A 13,222-nucleotide genomic window follows, 5' to 3' on the forward strand; every position below is an offset into this window, starting at 1 on the left:
CCACCCTACATTCATCCCCCTCAAAGAGCCAGCCCCTATAATTTTTGTAAATATTTATAAATTTAGAATTTGCTCCTACAAAACGTGGGCATAAAATAATCTAATAGCATCAGGGACTGCAGAGTCGTGGTTTGGAAGAGCTCTTACATCCTCATTCTGAATAAACAAGATGAGAAACGAGCTGTCAGTTTAAAAACGCTATTTGCTTCTGCATTAATCAAGGTATAGATCTATACAAATTCTAAAATGTAAAGAGATTGGCCCTTTTACTCCTCCCTTCAGCATATTCTTGTGCACATAAGAAAGAGAGTGGGATGCACAAAAGGAGATAAATTAAACGTCTCGGAATTATAGAAACCTCATAGTGGCATGAGCTTGATATTCACGAGTGGAAACTGCCGCAGCTTAGCGTGCCGTGTCCTTCTCTGCTTCTCGGAAATCAGGCTCGTGATTCAAAAGGAAGGAACGTTTTTCTAGGCACACTTACACTGACCGAGCTTTGCAGAAGATCTAAAGCAGCAGCATACAGAAAGATGCCGCTTCCCTGAAATTTGGTTTCTAAGACATTTACAGAAGCCTGACAGAGCAGAGCGTAGCACTCAGCAGTTACCTCAGCTCTAAGGTGGCACTGAACAACCTTGGAATCGGTGAATGTTGACAATGGCCTGCCAAATAAATATATTTGTAGAGTTGTTCTATGGGGGAATAAATTGAATAAATAGACCAATGGACTTCAGAAGAGGTTTCTCTTTCTAAACTTGAGGTCTCCCAGGGGAGTGCCCAGTAAGTTTCTCCTAGTGCCAGGGCAGGTATGTGGATGTGCGACCCAACAAATCTATGACAAAACAGCAGATGACTTTCAGATGACTTTGAAGGGACTAATCAGATTTCTAACGCTTGCGTTTCCCTACCCATTGTGCTCAGCAGCATAGAACGAACGGCACACCCCAAAAGCCGTGATTTCCTGCTAGTGGCAAACAGGATTTAATCCTTACAGTCACTCAGAAGGGTCACTAGCAACGCTCATCTGCTTAAATGAGATCAGGCGAGCTGAATGAAGGCCACTTGCTGACTGGCGGGCAAGGCTGAGACACAAATCAATGAGGCTGTCTCCACTACCCATCAGGCATATTCCCAGATGTGATGGCTTTTCTCTTTTTCCTTCCAAGTCGAGCCCTATTCAGAATAAAGCCAACTTGTATGGACAACATGCTTATCTTGCCTAAGAAATTTATGATTCGACATGCATGCCTCTCTCCCATTAGGAGGAGCTTCCATTTCCATTCTCCTCTGAAAATACTTGAATAGTCTCATATAAATCTGATGGTATCTCTAATTACATTGAGAAATGCATTCCAAACCACGCACACCCGGAAATGCAGCAGCAACAAGGGGCAGGTGCCCCTTGTGTGAGTGTACACTCACGGTAGCAGCGATCTTCGTGGCTGAAGAGCCCCTCTGGGCACTCAGAGAGGCACCTGCTTTCGAGCAGGACGTGGGAAGACAGACAAGCCGTACAGTCCCGGGAAGTGTTCCCCACGCAGCCTGCACAGGAGGAGTGGCAATCTGCAGCGAAGGGAAAAAAACCGAGAAGACAGAGATATGAGAGGGAGTTTGAGACGCACAACACCGTGTAGTATCTTCCTCTATTAAAGCAAACTTAACTAGATTTGGGAATCACCTTTCGCTATCACCCTACAGTTACTCCAGGAAAGGTTTTCTATCCAGCATTGTTGCGTGGTTATCATCAGCTCTCCTGAAGCAGTAAGAGCTCCAGAGAGGGGGCTGGCAACCTGTCTTTGCAGCTACTGAATGCTCATTACAAGGATGATCCAGCAAAAATGAAAAGACTGCAGCTAAAAGGTTACACTTCTTCACTTGAGCCTAAACCGAGCCATTTTAAACTAAGTGATCTGCCTAAATAAATACATAAACTCATTATATAAAACCCTAGTAATGATCAGAGCTGTGACTCAAGGCCAAAGGTTCCACTGCGTGAGTATCTGCTGAACACAAAGAGAGACTTGCTGCCCTCGAGGGAGACAAGAGAGATACAGGGCTGGAGAGAAGAAATGAAATGAAATGAAACTCAAGGATTTATACAAGTACACTGAGCTGTCTGTCAGAGAGCCAGAGCAACCAGTCAGGGATCCTCATCACAAACGTAACGTCTCCAGGACTATCGTCGGCTCAGATGACTCAAATTACATTGGAGAGAAATTTCTTACAGTTTCATTAGGGAAATCTCAAGCATTAGAAAAATAGAGAAAGAGACATTTCTGGGGTTTGCCGAGAAATTACCAACTGCACAGGCAAAACCTTCGAAACCAGCATTTTAACCTACGTATGAATGTTCTTGTGTTCCGCACAGGCCATGCAGGCATGGTACCTACCTGTCGGGGCTTTTCTTTTTCAAAAAGGTGCATCTGCCAACTTTGCATGAGAATTTTATGGGGGTGGCCCAACCTTGAAATCTTAACTCTTCACACCCTTCTGCAATAAATCAAGCTACTATTATGATGCCACTATGAATACAGCAGAGATAATAACACGAGATGCCGTGCCGACGTTTGTGCCAAATGACATAACTCAGCACTGTCACCGAGCCTGTTTGTACACGTCTGTTCAGCCACATGAGGCCGTGGCACACGGATTTCTTCACTCAGTTTCTGTACCATAATCCAGGCTCAGCCAGGAAAACCCATTACTTGCCAAGGAATGTCCACTGTGTGGCTTGGAGGTTCTACACTAACTCCTTCAGGAACCAATCCAAAGCACTGGATACCTTGTGGCCCGTGTAGGTCACTGTTAAAGACAGCGTCATTCCACCCTCCAAAAAAAAATTAACTGCCACTTCTTCATTTTTTAAGATCTCTTAAGGTAAAAAAAGATGAGTTTGTACAGACTCTTTCCATCAAGTTGAGATGAAGAGATAAAATCAGAAGAAACGGATTTTAAATGCTGTTCTCTTCTCAAAAATGTCTTTTAAACAGGAAGAAACAGCCATTCAGTAGCACTGTTGTTACTACCAGTACTTTACACTGAATCTATGACTGGTTCCAAAGAGAGTCTCTGACTCTATTCCAAAACACAGAAATCACGTTTTTCTCTCAAAGCAGTGGGCAACCACACATATTCTCAATTTACACCACGTTGGCCTCTTCTTCAAACTCCAATCTCCCTGGAAATGCTTCCTGCTTGGTATTTCAGGAGCGTGTGCTGCAGCGCGTGTATCAGAAGAGCTTCCTCAAAAGAAAAGAGGGATGCCAGATGTCTTGACCTGCTCCAAGGGCTAATAAGGGGATAGGTCTTTCTCTTCTGGAAAGGATTTAAGGATTGATCCTGCTTCAAAGTCCGTGGTAAAAATCACATTCTTGACTTCAGTGAAAGGAAAGCTAAACTGTGCAGACTTGAACACGGTCGTTTTAAAAAAAAATACCTGAATTCTTTAGTCACAAAACATACATAGAGTATGTTTTTCTTGTAAAGTACTAGTATGTGCCATTCTGAAAGTTCCCATGTTTAAACCTTCACGATTGCCATGAGAAAAACTTGGGACCTCAAAGCATGTAAGAACCGACCGTCGTACAAAATCATGCTGATCACCTAAAACCCAGCGCAGCCCCGTGCTGGAAGCTTTGAACCGCTGTTTCTGCCCATTACTCACGTCTGCAGACTCCTGTGCTGTCCACATAGAACCGGGCTGGGCAGTGAGAGAGACAAAGGCCTTCCACGGTTCCTTCCACGGGCTGGCGAAGCTGCAGCACGTCCTCTGGCGCGCTGCACCGCAGGCAACGAGAGGCCCCGGGGCCGAGGCAAGCACGGCAGGACGGGTGGCAACCTGTGAGAGAGAAAAGGGAGAAAACACCAATTTGGACCCCGTTGTTCAACCCTCTTTCCAGTTTTTAATGCCACAGGTAATCTGATGCTCAAAGAGCTCTGCAGCAACTCACAAGCTAAGAAATCCGTTCCACCACCAAACACGGTGCTGTATGTTCTATAACGGAACAGAGGTTTTAGGAAAATCCTTTGGCATCTTTCTCCTCGCCCCCAATTAACAGCTCTTTTCTTGAATGAAGTTGATGAACAAATGACTTTGGGAAAAAACTGCAGTACCATGCCAGAGGCAGTCAATTTTTGTTTAATTTCTGGAATCACAACGGTGAGCACAATCTCACTAGAAGAGACAGCAAGAAATGAGTCTGAAGGGCTCATAGGAAGCATAAATTCATCTTTCGAATTTTAAGGATTTCCATTGCTGCAAAAATGATCTCACTCTTAGTAAATCTACCAGGCACCTGTAGAATTTCATCCACCTCTCAACTGGTGTCAAGAAAATCTTGGAAGTAATATACATTTATTTCAAAAGCATAAAGGGAGAAAAAAAAAGACCACTAAATCCTGAGGGTATGAACGCAGGAGGTATTTGAGAAAATCTACTTTTTTCTCAAAGTAGAAAACAAGCAGCAGGCCAAGACAGGAATTACTCATTGACTGATTTAGTGTAAAATAAAGGAGTGTGGCTTACCCTTGCAGACATCGTGATCCTGGTAAAACCCCTCTCCACAGTTCTGCAGGCACTGGCCCTGGCGCAACGCCAGAGGGAAGGAACAGGAGGTGCAGTGAGTGGCCAGAGGTCCCTCACACGTGGAGCAGGAATCATGACAAGCTGATGAAGAAACAAGAGCACAGAACTGAAACATCTCATTTTTTTTCTCCTCGAGAGTGGTGTCACTGACTACAGCCTCCTCCAGCCAACAAAGACAACTCCCAGCTGACATGATATTCAGCTGCATGAACTAATGAGAGCAGAAGTGCACATGTATTAATAACTACTAACAGAAATAACTCTCGCTCACATGGTGTTTTGAATATGTATCTCCGCGTGTCTTAATATGTTTCGCAAGGCAGAGGTTTTTTTAAAACAATCTATCGCAAGTGAACCAAAGAAAACACACACACACACACACAAAAAACCCAAAGTCCCTGTCCCCACTTGTACTTCTGTGCTCTTAAGACTCTCTCCCCACAAATAAACACCTGGGGAAAAGAAGCCAACAGGTGGAGGGTGCCTTGAGAGCGTGAGAAAAGGTCGTGCAAATATGCCTCTTACCTCTGCATCTTCTGTTGCTGCTTGGGAAATACCCATGCGGGCACTCTGCGACGCACTTCCCGTCGTGTAACAACCTCTCCGAAGCACAGGTCAAACACCTGGGCTGGTCCGAGTGACACGTTTCACAGAACTGGTCACAGGCTGCCGAAAGGGACAACTCGTTAACAGAACGCACTCATCAAGCAAAGAACAACAGAGCCATCAACCCGGCCACGCTGGTAATACAGAGCAAGCCAAACGGTGCCTCACCCCTCTTTTTTTTTGGTCAGAAAGCCCTCTTTAAACATTCCTCTCCACCGTAAGTAACCTTTCGCACTTCCCTGGAATAAGCAGTGACATTCTTGGAGGGAGACATGCGAGCGCAGACAGGTACTCACTGACCTGTATCCCATCTAGGACTCTTAAGATACAAATATCAGAGCACTCCCTCCACTCCTGACACAACCCCCTCCAGGAAAAGCAGCACGTTTTTCCTGTTCACCAGCAGCCTGTGAACAGGGAGCACCATTCTGAGCGATTTCACGCATGAAAGCCACTTCATAAATCTTTCCTTACCTTTGTACGACAAGCAGCAGTTATCAGACTGCTCAGGAAGTAAAACTGATTAAATAAAAAAGGAATCCCTCCCCCCTTTTCTTCAAGTCAAAACTTTCACATGTGAAAAAGCATCTAAAATCAAGCCTGATAATTATCAATTCATGTGGTCTCTATTATCCCAGGCAGTCAGTGCTGCTGTATATGCAGAAGGGCTCAGCATTTTACTTATCTAATTTTTGTTTCTTTTCACCAGTCAGCCTCCCTTTAAAAGAGCTTACAGCTCTCCAGTGGGGTATCAACGTGCGTGGTTTTGGTAGAAGATGAAAGGCCTGCATCCTGGAGGCTATGAGTTTTGAGAAATCATTGGCAATAAAAATCAAAATGATGGCCAAGCTGCATCTAAGTTAAATTTCCTTTTGAGCTTAAATGATTTTCAGCTACAGGTGCAAGATTTCAAGTCTGCACACTTCCCGGCGTGTAACATTTACTGGTGTAGACATGGACCAGGCTGAAGGGGAACGTGGCCAAAGTGAAACTCATCCGGAAGCGACCAGAATAGCAACAATTTTGTCAACATGCTCCAGGACTGAAGGGCTCTCTGAGCTAGCTGTGGCTCAGACAGACCTGCACGAAGACACGCAACTCCTGCTGGTCAGTCCTTCAAAGCAGCTGGAGGTGGCTGCCAGCAGAAACCCAGACTTGACCTAAATGGTTGTGCCAAATTTTAGATTCCTTACTTATTTGAGCTTTTTTTTTTTCCCCTTCCATGATCTGTTCGACTTAGGTCTTTTAATTCCCTCCAGCTATCTCTTCCTCTTCTCTCAGCAAACCTCCCCAGCTCATCTGTTGTGCAGGTATTAGTCACTGTGATGCTGAATTATAACCAAATATACAGAAAATCTGCTGGCAAAGGCCATTTTTCTTTCTGCAGACAAATGGATTTGTCAAGCCCTCGGAAACAACTCAGTTAGGCTTTCAAGCTGTTCAGCGAGGGAAAAAAAATTTCAACCTCCCAGCATCTGATTAGCTTAAATGAATTAATCATCTTACAAACAAATAGCAGTTTTCCTCATCTGATATTTATGCGCAAGGTGCATCTGGCTTCTTCGACACGAATAAAATCACAGTTGCTGCGCGGCTAAATGAAATATTGATTCCCTTTTTGCAGAGCATTTCTCAAACTTCTGGCAATGGGGGAAGAAAACAGGTTATTTACCACTGCAGATTCCATCCTTTGTATAAAATCCCCGTCCGCAGCTGGCCACGCAGAGCCCCGCTTTTAGCACGCGTGACCTGTCTTTGCAGGACAGACAGTTGTTCTCAGCAGCACCCCAGCATGAGGAACAAGACTCGTGACAAGCTGCAGGAAAGAAAGGTGGCAGGATTAACAAACAACCAACTTGCAATCCTCTCTTCCAAAGAAAGACTTGGCAGTAATACGCTTATTTTGCAGTTTTGGTCCTTACTTTCACAGGCATTCACTGCTTTGGAAAACGAAAAGAAAATGAAACTGTTTTCTTCTGTTAGTAGCTTTCACCCAAGCTATCTCAGAGGTAAAATTTATTTTGTACGTGCGGTATGACACGCAGTATACACCAGAGCAGTTTTCTTAGCTGTAGTAAGACTGGGAAGCGTTGGTGATACTCTAAAGTTCTGTTCCTCCTGGGGCTAGAGGCTGTACAAGCAGAAAGGGAAATGGGAAGAGATGCCATCATGCGCTGCTCCAAAAACAGAGCTGCAGTCAGATCCTTCACAGCGGCAGAATTAAGACTGCAGGGCTGCAAAATTCAAAACAAGACAGCCTGCTTTTAGAAACAACTCTTGGTGGCCTTCCAGGACTCCGCACCGGCACAGAAGGAACCGACTTCTGTCTGTTGCTTGATCAGGGCAGAAAAATCCTCAAGCGCTCAGGCCGAGTAATTTCTGGGGAGAGGTGGGCAGTGGGTCCCAGGTGTAGCACGGCACGTCCTGCACATCATTTTGTTGCCATTGCTGCAGAACAGGGGGGGGCATTCGCTCACTGAGTTGAGGGACCAGCTCCTTTTCTCTCTGGGTGAGCCATGTATCATGACTGGGACACAGAAATGTTTCAGATATTCCTGAAGTATAGCACAGTTCTATAATGCCCTCTCTGTGGCATCAGGGAGACACCCAGGCAGAAAAGAAAAGTCCTTGAGCACGACAGCATCTTACAATTAAACTAACAGCTGCATGGAGAGCATTTTTTGCCTCCCAAAACGGCTGTTAAACGAGCCATCTTATTTGAAACTGTGCGAGTTCAGCTACGAGGGCCATTCAGCCCACTGTGGTTACCGCTTATGAAATCCGTGCCGCAGACTCATGTTAAATCCTGCACTACCAGCGCTCGCAGGAGCTGCACAAATTACAGTTCTTCTGGCGTTCCAATTGTTTTTCTCGATTACGCCCAAATACGTTCCAAAGATGTTCTTAAATTTACTGTTTCACAATAAGGCAGGTACGGGCTCGCGCTCCCAGACCACGGCAGGCGGCAGGAAACGGAGCCTTCTGACATTTTGCCCTCTAGCCGCAAACGCGTCTAAAGTTGCAGCCACCCACGAAGAACTCGGCTGCGAGGGGTCTCAGCGGAACGCAAGAACCAGCGGACGCAGCAGCAGCTCATCCACATAAATAAGGGCGCATTTCCAGACAGCGACAAAAGCAAACACTTCCCTGCTAGAATAAAGTGAGAGAAAATTCATCCTCTCCCCAGAAACAGGTGAGAGTGAAAGCGTTTGGTAGCTGCAAGTAAGTTTACAGCAAACCAGAGATCTTGTGCCCATTTCGATGCTGGTTCTGCCTGCTCGAGGCCACAGTGGCTCTTGGGTTTGTCAATCAATGAGACGCAACAACTACGTTTGCGCTTACATGTGTGAGTCACGCTGCACAGCGCAAGACAAACATCCCGTCTTAGCGAATCTCGCCGCTCCCCGAGGCAGGGATGTCTTATGCTCTCCATCTCACACGGAGCGAACCGAAACACAGAGATGTGACATGACACGCATGGGGTTGGAACAGGGAGCGTTTACGAGGCCAAGACATGGGAGCTCATATCCCTTACTTGGTCCTTGGACATTCTGGATGTTCCTTCTCCACACTTCCAACTTTATTTTCCCTTTTCTGATCTTCTTCTATTCGTTTTCTTGTAACTAGCTGTTCGCTTCCCTACCTCCACCGATTCCTGACCTCTGCAGGATGCTGTTGCTCTTCTAGTTCCTGAGCTCTCCCATACAAGAGGCATTTCATAAGGGTGCTGGTCATCCTGTACCCAAAAGGATCTTCCCCTCAACCCCTACAGCAAGTGCCGTCACCGCTATCAAGCGCATCAAATGGGGGCTGAATCGCAACACACTGAATACCACACACTCCATCCCGAGGTAAAGATCGCGCATGCTTTTCTGCTTCTGTCAGTATTTTCCCTTGCTTATAAAAAGCTGCATCTCATTCCAGCTTGGATGGTTCTCAGGGCACGTGTACACTCGAAAGTTAACTGCAGAGTATGACTTCATGCTGTCAATTCCTAAATACTGAAATGTCCTCACTTCACCTTCCAGCCGTGTTTCACTCCTGTCTGAGCTCACTCTAACTTTCAACATCCTTCTGAAAGAGCAGGCACCAGGACTCGGATCCTCTAATTATAGACTTCCCACTGCACAGCTTGACCCCCTTGCTGTTCACCTGCCTCAATACATCGACACATCTGAAAATACCCAGTTAGCTGCAAAGTTCTCAAGTCCTCTCTGGAGATGCAGCTGCTTTCCAAAAGAGATTTTTCTCTCCTGGCAGCCTGGCCTCCAGATTCTTTTTTTAAAGAGGCAGCCTTGCACACAGTTGTATTAAAAATGTACTTAGATGACAGCCAGGTCGGTTAGGCAAACGTGCTTTGGCTCCCACCGCACACCGCTTGCTGCGTGTGCTAGACCGAGTGCTCTCAAGCACATCCTCATCATCTCAATCTCTTCTCTCAAGCAGCTGTCTCAAGCTGTCCCTCTGTGTAGGTCACAATAATGCCTTCACCTCCCGCCAGCACCACACATTTTGCTGGATTTAAGTCTATCATAGACAATAATCAAGCTGGAAAGGTCTTTGGTGTGGCTGGACCAATATCCCAGGCTCTTCTCTGGAGATTATGCTCAGGAGCACCGTCTCTCTGTGCCATACTCCTAGTGAGGAAACCCTTAATGCTAAGACTTGAGCCAGGTAACGACACAAACCGGCACAGTCTGCAGCCTGGAGGAGTTTAAGCTTTGCTCGCTCCCTCTCTCCAGCTGTTTCTGGCCCTTAGCAAATATCCTGCAAATCCACTCCTGGGCATCACAGCACCTCTCACGTTCTGTTAAAACTGTATGTCTTCCTGCATGAGGGATGACTTCCGTGGTATCTCGGCTACAGAAAGGCTACAGTGAGAGAAGATGAAATACAACCTACCAGAGGTTATCAGACCTTCTGAAAAGCTGCAGTGAATTTGGCAAACTGATATGAAACACAGCCTCAGGACTCCCAAGAGACCAAACCCAAATGCCTTCTTTAGAGACAGAAAGGGAGAGGACCTAAGAGGCAGTGTTTGGAAGAAAGGAAGGAAAGGGGAAAGAACACAACCAGATTTTTAGCAAGAAGGCCTTGGAAGCGGTGCAAATGACTCCAAGTACAGGATCAGTACCAATTTCCTCAGGTGGGCCAACAAAAAACCCCAATGCTCACAGCAAAAGCCTCAGCTCTGATGCTCCAAGCGTGAGCTTGACCTGCTACTCAAGGCCTCCCCAGGAACAGGCTCCGCGGCCTCCTCTGACACGGCCATTTCTGTATGCGAGGCGGCAAGCGCCTCCAGGAGTTATCGCCTGCCACTCTGCAGATGACAAACACGCACAGCCTGATTCATGCTCCTACAGACACAATCCTTCACTCCTCGTGCCTGCAGCGACAGCCACCAGGCAATTGATTTTCACACGCCTTGAGGACTTTTTTTTGTCGCTAGTCCAGCAGTTACTAAATCCCAGGCGACATCTCTACTCTGCTGTCAGATGGGACAACTGGGGTTTTAAGCGATGGGACCTCAGCCTGTAGGACCTGCGATTGGAACAGCAGCCCCAACCCATATACACCCCCTCATGCATGCCCTGCCTGAAAACGTTTTGGCTTTTTCAGCGCTGGATCCCTGCCAGGCTCAACAGCTGCTCCTCGCCCAAACGGGCAGTCACCGACTCCGCAAGGAAAGTTGGTGAACCAGGGCAAAAAAAATGTAAGCTTTCAACAAGTTGCTGTCAGTTGAAACATCTTTGCTTACAGCAACTAAGTGAAAATAAAACAACAGATGTGTAACATTTCCTTCCAGAAAATCAATGTCAAACATGCAAAACTTCCAGGGTGTCGCTTCTCGCTCCAGTGGTTCCTGAGCCAATGGGACTTTTTCTCTCCTCTTTTATTCAGGAATCACAGGGGTGTAATGTAGGAGTCACGGAGAAGTGGCATCAGCCTAGGCTTTTAGAAGAGTAGAGGTCCTGCAAAGCCACGCTTCTGATTAACCAGGAGTCAGAGAATCAGTCAAGGATCCACTCAAAAGTATCTCCCATCCGTATCCCCGGTTCGACGACCGCAGGAGGGCTAACACCAAGAACAGCAAGAAGCCACTGCTTGGCTTTGGGAAAGCAGAGATGGGGTCCACCCGCTCTGTGCCACGGGGTGCCGTTAAGCCCTCTGACCTGCCCTTCTCGCCGTGAGCTGGACAAGCTCAGCTCACTCACATTCGGTCATTTCTCCTCCTCGCGGTGAGCCCCCGCAGCCAGGTACAACAGGTCGTGAATCAAAACCCAAGCGCTTTGGTAGGCGTGAGCTGGGCCCGTTAGTGTCAAGTTACACATTTCGACGTTCGTATTTTGGGAGATCAGAGCAGAAACTCTTGAGTTCTGCTGAGGCTTTTGAATAATCTCGAAAACATAAATAATTAAGGTAGAAAAATGCAGTGAGAGCACTGAACACAGCAAGCCCTTAGAGCCCTTGTGTTCTTTTGTTTTTGCTTCCCTTTGCTTTGCTTTTCACGGAGAAACCCTCCACAGCCTACTTCTGACAAGGAAGATTTCATTTACTGCTCTGCTCTAAGCCTGACCCGTTTGGGTCTTTAAATACGTTGCTACATAACAGAACCTACCACCTTTTATTCTCTACTTCCTATTTAATGGCTTTAATACTTTACAGGAGCATGTGGAGGGACCAGGGCAGGAAACAACCGTGGTGTAAGATTAGAACAGAGCAGAGATCAAACAACTCTATTCCAAAATTCAAAGTAAAACCAATCAGACCAGATGTTATAAAACATGAACAAAGGGAAAGATTAATTCATTATGTTTTGTTACGAAGCAGACAACGGTGTTCCAACAAGAAGACAGAGTAAGAAACCTGGTCTGATAGTTTTTTTTCATCTCTAGAGTAAATTCCTCAAGAGGGAGTTGACTGGAACTATAGCAATTAACACAGTCTAGTTCATCCTTTCTGTTATTTCTGAACATGTTTATTGTAGATGTTAAAACCATTATGAGAGAAAGATTTCTCAACAGCCTTAAGGCTCGTCTGGACAATCAGATTAGAGATTTGTAAAAATAAAGAGGATACAAAGAAAAGGTGAATGGCAGTGAATTATGGACCATATCTGAAATCTAAGACTTTCTCCACTGGTTTTGACTTTATGCAGAAAATGCAGCCAAGCAGAACAAAAGCAAATTTGTTTAATTCCCTCAAGGAAATAGGAACAAATTTTCCCAGCAACTTTCAGCTACAAGCATGCGTGACTGCAAATTTGGATGGAATGCACAATCGGTGATCGACGAACCAGTAATAAAAAGAAACATTAGCTTTTCCCCACCGCTTCAGCTGTACACGGGCACCGCCAATTAAAACACTGGGAGCAGGTGGAAAGGAAATGGTGAAATAAAAGCAAATTAAGTAGAAGAATATTCGATACTAAAGTCTATAAATTGTTTTGGACTGGGTCTCTCTATTTAAACATGCACAATAGGGCCTATAGTATACAGTCACTGCTGGAGGATGGAGGTTTTTCAGACTTTCTAAACCTGAAACAAAGAGTCAGCTCTTCCAGGAAAACCGCTTCAGAAAAGGAAGCTTAGAATCTAAAGCGCTTTCCCCCAAAATCTGCAACAAGTCCAGAGCCTGTATTTAATTTTAAGCAGGAGGGCTAGTTCCCAAGAAATTAAAGCGATGGCTCAAGAAGTTAAGCATGTGCTCCACCCCTTTTCTGAATGAGACCTGCCAAAATAATTAGAAGACTTCTAAAAAGGCCAACATCCAGGGAAGAAAAGCGTTAACTCTGGAGAAAACTACTGAACTGTCACGATGAAAAAGCAGCTGCCTTGCAGTTTGGGAAAAGGAGCAGGGGAAGCTGATAAAAGCACTATCGTGGTTACATCAAAGAGAAAACTTTAAATTCCCAATCTTTCGCTGTCTTTCCAATTGCCAAGATACAGCAATAATGTTTTATAAATGCGACAGTGTTTTGTAAACGTGCTTCCTGAGAAGAGCTAGTCCAATTAACTCCCACTAATA

The 13,222-nt window shown here is 45.6% G+C and overlaps 1 protein-coding gene across 1 annotated transcript in view; it reads right to left on the bottom strand.

Moving 5' to 3' along the window:
* FRAS1 (Fraser extracellular matrix complex subunit 1) overlaps positions 1-13,222 on the bottom strand; it is a gene marked incomplete at both ends in the record, with an annotated part of 94,577 nt that overhangs the window by 64,066 nt on the left and 17,289 nt on the right. Inside the window, 5 exons of the mRNA XM_009868767.1 lie at positions 1,426-1,566; positions 3,668-3,841; positions 4,529-4,669; positions 5,114-5,254; positions 6,867-7,010. Of these exons, the coding sequence (XP_009867069.1) occupies positions 1,426-1,566; positions 3,668-3,841; positions 4,529-4,669; positions 5,114-5,254; positions 6,867-7,010 (741 nt within the window). The remainder of the gene's footprint in view (positions 1-1,425; positions 1,567-3,667; positions 3,842-4,528; positions 4,670-5,113; positions 5,255-6,866; positions 7,011-13,222) is intronic.

This window comes from Apaloderma vittatum, unplaced genomic scaffold (assembly GCF_000703405.1).
Source record: "Apaloderma vittatum isolate BGI_N311 unplaced genomic scaffold, ASM70340v1 scaffold11074, whole genome shotgun sequence".
In the NCBI taxonomy this organism is placed as follows: domain Eukaryota; kingdom Metazoa; phylum Chordata; class Aves; order Trogoniformes; family Trogonidae; genus Apaloderma; species Apaloderma vittatum.